The sequence below is a fragment of the Phytophthora infestans genome, genomic scaffold, assembly GCF_000142945.1.
Source record: "Phytophthora infestans T30-4 supercont1.51 genomic scaffold, whole genome shotgun sequence".
Lineage (NCBI taxonomy): Eukaryota > Oomycota > Peronosporomycetes > Peronosporales > Peronosporaceae > Phytophthora > Phytophthora infestans.
The window spans coordinates 335,964-344,249 of record NW_003303708.1 but is presented as its reverse complement, the minus strand read 5'-3'; the positions used below and the strand labels follow the sequence as shown (position 1 = coordinate 344,249).

The following is an 8,286-nucleotide window of genomic DNA, read 5'->3' as shown; positions in this document are numbered from 1 at the left end:
AGGCGACAGGGAGATGCGGGGCAGCTGACGCAGCACCGGTGTCTGTGGTGTCACTTATGGTGCCTTCAGCTTGAGCTTCGCGTTCTGGACTGTCTTGTAGGACGCGGCGGCGTCGTTTCGGGGATCTTTGCGTAACCGGCGCCTGCTTGTTCGTCCGAGGGGGGCGCCAGGTCTCCACAGCGCCTTGAGCATCTCGCACAGGCGTTAGAAGCGCACTTGAAGCCACAGCTGAAGCCACAGCCATCACCACGTCTGCTATAACTTCCTCCACCTCTGGTTCCACAGAATCTTCCTCATTTTCTGCAACAGGTATTACCTCTTTAGCTTCGTCCGTACTCGCTGTTGCTTCTGTCTCTTTGGGTGCTGCCGGCTCAATATGTGGACCTCTAGACTCTGCTATCTCCATGGCTGTCGTCGTAAGTTTCATCGCCCTCTTCCTAGACTGCTTCTTCAACGCACGCCCCTCAGCGCCATGCTTTGGCTCTGCTGCTGACTGCCTCTCGTCGTCTCGACGAAGGCGACGCTTGTGGCGGTCACTGAGGGCTGCCTTGCACAACCGGGTCTCTTCCGCTGTCAGCGTCCGTCGTGGCATCTTGCCAGACGTCGCCACCATTCTGGTCTGCTGCCCCCGCGGTCGTTTTGAAGAATGAGAGAGTTTTGTGGCTGTCGGCCACCCGTTGGTGGTGGGTGACACCGCCTCTCTTTATCTCGTTCAATCAGGAATCCGGTCCAGCTAACCTAAGCCTGTGCATCCGGCCGTTTTAGGCTCCCACTTTTGTCTTGACTTCAGTATTGAGCTTTCCTGCGCTCTCTTGAGATCTGTTCAATACAAACCCCAAGTCAGTTTTTCTCTTATGTTTAGCCGCTAAACATAACATAGATGCCGAAAAAAACTGAAAGAAGCTATACACCTCTTATGTTTAGCGGCTAAACATACGGGAACTAAGGGGTTAAGATGAATGCAAAAGGTCTGACTTCCTACGAGTGCGTTGCTTGTGCTGCCAGTAAGGCGAAAAAGATGTCTTATAAACGGATTCCATCGCGGAAGTTCGAACCTCTGGAGACTCTCATGATGGACATTTGCTCTGTAAACGAACAGTCTGTGGATGGAGCTACAATGTTTCTCTTTATCATCGATGCGTCTACAAGGTACAAGTGGCCGTTCCTACTCAAGAAGAAGAGTGAAGCAACGTTCCACATCAAGGTCCTGCTGAACAGGCTGCAAACTCGCTTTCCTGAGAAGAAGGTGCGACGACTACACTCTGACCAAGGAGGTGAATTTGCAAGCAAGGAACTAAGTGACTACTGCGTCGACCAAGGGATTGAGCAGCAGTTTACGAACGCCTATTCTCCTCAAGAAAACGGCATTGTGGAGCGTGCTAACGGCGTGGTTCTACCAAGGATCAGAGCGATGCTGATGGCTACACACATGCCCAACTCCTTGTGGGGAGAAGCCTTCCTGCATGTGGTGACGACGTTGAACTGGTTGCCCACCAAGCCCTTAGGATTGGTGTCCCCGCACCAGAAACTGTACGAATCGGAGTCCATGCTGGATGATTTGCGTACTTGGGGCTGTCTGGCACACGTGCGTGTTCCCCCTGAGTCAAGACAAGCGAAAAAAAAAAGCTGGAAGCAAGGGCAAGACTGTGTTTATTACTGGGTTATAGCGAATCGACCCTAGGCTACAAGTTCATTGACCTGGTGACAGCTCAAGTGGTGACAGCTCGTAGTGGGAATGTGAAGTTCCATGAAGAGTTCACGACCGATGGCATCTCCATGAAGCATCTATTAGAGAACGCATTCTTTGATGGTGATCATACTCTACTCGAGACTGTACCTGTGGCGCGCATCAAGACCAACATGGAGACGTACCTTCCAGGTTGGAGTGACGGCATCTCTAGTGCGGAGAAGCCACTTGAGGCGGTACCACTTGCTGACGAACCTGTAGAAACTGAGTTAAGTTCAAGTGGGAGTTTGTCAGTCGTTGACGCACCTGTGAGCAAGGACAGTGCGGAGACTGCTGGTGTTGCAGCACCAGCCGTGTTGCACGATCCTGCTGAAGAAACCGAGGAAGGTTTGGAAGTGAGGAAGCGCAAGAGACGCAGAACAAAGAGAAACCTGCAATGGTGGAGAAGGAGACAAGTGGCTTCGACATTCAACCTCCATCAAGAGAGCCCTGCCTAAAGCGACCAAGAAGGAAGCAGAAGGCGAACGTTCGATTGTCGGATTACGTGGTAGGCCTAGTGCAGGCTATGACTACGGATGTGCAGATTCCGACGACGTACGTGCAAGCAAGTACTGACAGCAGTGGAGAGCTGCAATGCTGGTGGAACTTCAATCGTTGAAGGGTCACAAGACCTGGAAACTTGTACCCCGCAAAGATGCCAAGAAAGTGAAGGTGATAACGTGTAGGTGGGTCTTTGCTGTGAAGCGAGATGAGCGTGGACGAATCAAACGATTCAAAGCGCGACTAGTGATCCATGGATTCAAACAACAACTTGGGATTAACTACTCTGAGACCTATGCACCTGTGATCCGGCTCGAAATCATACGTGTGGCTATCTACTACGCTGTACAAAGAGGTTGGGAGGTGTTGCCAGTCGACGTATAGACGGCTTTTCTGTATGGAGACTTGGACGAGACTATCTTCTTGATGCAGCCTCCTGGCTTCCAGGTGGATGGACCTGGGTCCATTTGCAGATTGTTGAAGAGCCTGTACGGACTAAAGCAAGCACCGAACGTTTGGAATCGCACGCTTCATGCGAAGCTTGTTGCGATGGGGTTTACTAGGACGGACTCTGACTACGGCCTATATGCATTGAGGAAGGATGGTGAAGTCAAGTTGCTATTGACTGTTTACGTGGACGATCTACTGCTGATGGGTTCACGTGACCTGTGTGCCACAATCGCTGCCTCACTGCAAGAGACATTCGAGCTCACGACGATGGGCACAGTCAAATATCTCTTAGGCGTCGATATCCTGATTGACCGGCCGCGCCGGCAAATAGTGTACTGCCAGAAGCAGTACGTACTGGAGGTGTTGAAGCGTTTTCATATGGAGAACTGTAATGGCTGCGCTACACCAGAAGCTACGACGCCCTCGAAGACAGACGTGCCTGCTTCGAAGGAGTATCTTCCCTACAGAGAACTGGTGGGTGCTCTCCAGTACCTCGTTAGTGCATTGAGACCTGACATAGCTCATGCTACCCGACACCTGGGCAAGTATCTTGCGAGCTATGATCATATGCATTTCGCACAAGCCAAGAGGATGCTGCGTTACCTGAAGGCTACATGTGACTACGGACTAGTGATGAATGTGAAGCTACAGACTGATGTGCAAGTTAGTGGCTACTCTGATGCTGATTATGCGAACGACCCTGTGGATCGACGGAGTATCAGTGGCTACATCACTATGCTGGACGACAACGTCATCTCCTACGCATCTCGCAAGCAAGAGATCAACGCGCTCAGTACCTGTGAAGCTGAGTACGTAGCAATGGCAGAGGCGACCAAGGACTTGTTGTGGCTTGCTGGCCTATGCAAAGAGTTGAGCTGGAAGCATCCAGTACCTCAACTACTGGGAGACAATCAAGGAGCCATTGCCTTAACTGCGAAACCTGGCAAACATTCGAAATCGAAACATATCGATAACAAGTACCACATGATCAGACGCCATGTGGAGTTGAAGCAACTTACAACCCAACACATCGGAACTGATGATATGGTGGCCGATATAATGACAAAGGCACTTGCAGTGGTGAAGTTCACACACTTTCGCAAGGCTATAAAAGTCTTACCTATTGTGTCGAGCGACGACAACGTATCCGAGGACATGGCTACAACTACGACTACTGCTACTGCGTTGACTACTGCTGTTGATGCGGAGGCTGTACCTGAGCGACATTGATGAAGACGAGGGCGATCGAGTGGAAGTGCTGCTACTGAGTGGACTGCTATTGTCTTTGAGCTGCGACTACGCTACTACTAGGACTATGGCGGCAACTAGGATGCGCGTGTGTGATCGCGTCGACTTCCAAGTGCGTCGCCGAGATCAAGTGGGAGTGTGAGCTATAAAACTTACCTGCGTGTCGAGCGCCAGTGCATTGCAGTCTGCCAGTGTCCGGTGCCCCCATCTACGAGCCACCGTCCACTGCCAGTGTCTGCAAAGACACATCCCAAGGACACTCATGCGCCTGGCAGTGCAGCTTGCGGTTGCACTACAACCGGCTCCACTGAGTACACATGCGTGCAATGGCGAAGGACTATACCAAGGACTGTATGCACAAGGACATCGTTGGCTGTGCGTTGCCAAGATGGTGTACTCAAACGAGAGTGCATTTATCTAGAGTTTAGTATTGACTTATTTGCTATTTGTATACTAATCTACTTTTGCGGTACAGCGGTGTTCTGGCGGAGGCTGCTCCACACTTTGCGTTTTGACGCCTGCCGCTCACCAGAGAGCAGCAGAGAAGAGCAGCCTCGCCAGACACCGCAGTCCTGTCGCGGCCTTTTGCCCGGCACTTACGTGTTTACGTTACTTCCTGATTAGTTTCCTAAAGTTGACATTTAAGTGTATTTACATTTAAATGGCTCCTACTCTTAGAAGCGATCGACACATGGAGAACAACCCCCCCGTGACGAACCCTACGTCACCACTGGTCGTGGAATAGGAGATCTGGCGAAGAGCACAGCGGCGTCCTCGACGAGGACGAGGTTCAGAGCGGTCGCCGCGAGGACTAAGCTCTCCTCGAGCATCTTGACTGGCTTGTGTGCTTTGCAAATGTAGTATACACCAAGGACGGATAAGAGCTTGCGTTCGCTCTGCAAAATGCTTCGCTGGAAAACCAACGTGTGCGGCAGTGTGATTAGGGTTGTGTGATTGGCGCTAGTCTACAACTCACACAAGTTCCTGCTGCTAAACCACTCCAATAATTGACTGCTCGACGACCTTGAATCCCATTCAATTATTTGTTTTGCGTTGACCTCTTTATAACATTGCAGGGGACAGTGAGCATTTTGAGCAGCTACTTCAGCGCTCTGCTACCGCTACTTCAGAGGCTGCTTAAATAAACCACTGTTTGAAACTGCTCTCCTCCTCAGCCTCAGATCTCGCCGTCGCCTCCCAAATTTGACGACATTCGCCATCCACCCGTCGACCTCCCAGCAGCCTCCTCATCATGAGCGCTTTCTTCCCCGTCATCTCGTCGCTAAACCCGGCCGTGCCGTCGGTTGCCTCCCCCAAGGCCCGCCCGGCCTCAGTCCTGGCTACCTCGGCCACCAAGTGGGACGCTCGCCTCTCGCACGACCCCATTCACAACAACGCCTACTATGGCAAGTGCATGATCGGAGGCATCCTCTCGTGCGGCCTTACGCACACGGGCATCACTCCGCTGGATGTGGTCAAGTGTAACATGCAGGTGAACCCGGCCAAGTACGGCGGCCTGGTGTCTGGCCTCAAGACCATTGCTTCGGAGGAGGGCGCCAGCGCTTTGTTTAAGGGATGGGCCCCCACGGCCATCGGCTACTCAGCCCAGGGCATGTGCAAGTTTGGCTTCTACGAGTACTTCAAGGATCTCTACAGCACCATGGCTGGAGAGGAAAATGCTTACAAGTACCGTGGCGCCATTTACCTGGCTGGCTCGGCGTCGGCTGAGTTCTTTGCCGACATGGCCCTGTGCCCCATGGAGATGGTAAAGGTGAAGGTGCAAACCTCGCCCGCTGGCACCTTCCCCGTCGAGCTGGGCGCCGCCGTGGCTGCTATGAAGGCTAACTCGGCTGAGACTCGTTTCCCTTTCGGTTCGCTGGTGCCTTTGTGGTCGCGCCAGATTCCGTACACGATGGCCAAGTTCTTCTTCTTCGAGAAGGTTGTGGAGGCCTTCTACACGCACGTGTTCACGGAGCCGAAGAGCTCGTACCCTAAGAGCACGCAGCTCGGTGTTACCTTCGCTTCGGGTTACCTTGCTGGTGTCATCTGCGCCATTGTGTCGCACCCTGCCGACTCGGTTGTGTCTCTCATGGGCAAGGCCGAGAACAAGGGCAAGGGCTTTGGCCAGATCGCGAGCGAGACCGGTCTGGTCAACCTGGCCACCAAGGGTCTCGGTACGCGTATCATTATGATCGGTACGCTGACGGGCGCTCAGTGGTGGATCTACGATACGTTTAAGACGGTCATGGGCATGGGCACGAGTGGTGGCGCTGCCCCCAAGAAGCAGTAATTGCGCTTCATATTGGCATGAAGACTACTGTGGCGTGGTTGTCATTTCTACCTTTTCTGCTGAGTTTAACTCAGACGGATGAGGATCGCTAATAGAAGCACCTGACGTTGCCGAGAGAAGCCCGAAGGTCATGACATGCAACTTGTTCCGTAGTGTCTTTAGAAAACGCTCGCGTAAGGAGGCTCGTAGGCACGAATATAGCTTTCTGCAATAAGAAAACTAACAAGACCTGCAACATCTTTATGCTTGCTAAAAATGGTCGACACTGTTGATGGCAATACTAGTACATTTCCGGACGAAGATCCAACTTGCTATCGGCGTCCACTTTAAGAAATTCCTGCCCACGTCAACAATATCCAAAATGGATAGATAGTCCAGTTTGTGCTGAGACGAAAAAAACCCCACTCTACCATGACCGGGAGATTCTTTTTCTTTTACCGAGTTGCTTACACGTCCGAGCCCGCCGTTTGCCCCTACGAGAAGAAGAGCGTGTGCACGGCCATTACTACAAGAGCACTGGCTACATATTGGCTCTTGCGCTCCCCGATGCGTGAAGCTTTCCAGCAGAGGCCGCCAAGACCCTCATGCTTTCCTGGCAGTTGACCTCGATCGAAGAGCGTGGGAAACTTCATCTTAATGTAGGTGCAGGTGCAGATGAAGAGCAAGATAACGGTGAGCAGCCCCTGCAAACTGAATAGCGCCGACTATAACACAGAAGCGTGGCCGTTAGTCATTCTCGTCATCACAGCGGCAAGTGGTCGCGCCGCCTTACCATTTTCCCTCTCCTGATTGCAGAAATGCAGTGAAGACAATTCAAGCGTTTAAGGAGCACAAATCTACAGTATTTTGATGCCCAAAGAAACCGCAAGCAGTACTGAGAGGTTTTACTCCTTGTCTTCGGACCACCAAAACGGTGTGGCTCACACGGAGGGAATGACCTAGTAGCAAGTGCGAGCGCAATGAGGGCACTTTGGGATGGGCGACGTGCTAAATAGGAAAATTTTCGAGGTTTTTTGCTCAAGGTTTTATTCGACCAGGCTTGGCCGCACGATGTACGGCTGAGACTGAGGGGGACTCAAGCTCGACTCGCCGCAGCCTCACACGCACACAGTCACGGAAGCTCTCGATCAATTTGAGAGCTAGCTGAGCACGATGATGAACCGAGCCAAGCTTCTTCAACGCGCTGCCAAGGTCTGTTGCTGTGTCTACCGCTCGCAGCAGCACTGCTGTCGCTGTGCAGCCGCGCGTAGTAATGCTATTCTGCGCTCGGTGGAACCCATCGGGCTGGACCACCAAAACGACAGTCCAATTCTGACATCGTTATAATATTTTTGCTATCGTAGGTGGGCGCCGGAGCTCTGTTGGGCGGATCGGTGCTGACTGGCGTCACAGGTTTTAGCAGTGACCAGATCGAAGCGCTACACTACGGTTTTGACCACCAGGGCCCGCTGTCCTCGTTCGACTACGCCAGTGTGCGTCGTGGCTACCAGGTGTACCGCGAAGTGTGCGCGTCTTGCCACAGCTTAGATCGCATCTGCTTCCGCAACCTGGTGGGCGTGACCCACACGGAGGAGGAGCTTAAGGAAATTGCGGCCGACATTGACGTTGTCGACGGCCCCAACGACGAGGGTGAGATGTTCGAACGCCCCGGTAAGCTGTCAGACCCGCTTCCCAGACCGTACCCGAATGACGAGGCTGCCGCCGCCGCCAACAATGGTGCCATTCCTCCTGATCTTTCGCTAATGGCCAAGTCTCGCCACGCCGGCGCTGACTATCTGTTCGCGCTGCTGACGGGTTACGTGGACCCCCCTGAGGGCATGAAACTGCTGCCTGGTCTGTATTACAACCCATACTTCGGTGGAGGTGCTATTGCCATGGAGCGTCAGCTGCAGGATGGCCAGATTGAGTACGAGGATGGCACGCCGTGCACGACATCGCAAATGGCAAAGGACGTATCGGTCTTTCTTGCTTGGGCCGCCGAGCCGAGCACGATGTGCGGAAGAAGCAGGGCATGCAGTTACCGTCGCTCTGTGGCGCTGTGCGCATGACTGGCTACTACAAGCGCTTGAAG

General features: G+C 52.9%; 2 protein-coding genes across 2 annotated transcripts; one reads left to right on the top strand and one right to left on the bottom strand.

Moving 5' to 3' along the window:
* Positions 1 to 5,177: 5,177 nt before the first annotated feature.
* On the top strand, positions 5,178 to 6,215 carry PITG_16661 (phosphate carrier protein, putative; the record flags this gene model as incomplete). The annotated part of the gene is made up of 1 exon (XM_002896846.1): positions 5,178 to 6,215. One exon carries the CDS (start codon positions 5,178 to 5,180, stop codon positions 6,213 to 6,215), a length of 1,038 nt encoding a protein of 345 aa, XP_002896892.1.
* A 268-nt stretch (positions 6,216 to 6,483) lies between these two features.
* Positions 6,484 to 7,045, bottom strand: PITG_16660 (uncharacterized protein; the record flags this gene model as incomplete). Its single annotated transcript, XM_002896845.1, has 2 exons — positions 6,484 to 6,919; positions 6,988 to 7,045. 2 exons carry the CDS (start codon positions 6,988 to 6,990, stop codon positions 6,689 to 6,691), a joined length of 234 nt encoding a protein of 77 aa, XP_002896891.1.
* Between the last annotated feature and the right edge of the window lie 1,241 nt (positions 7,046 to 8,286).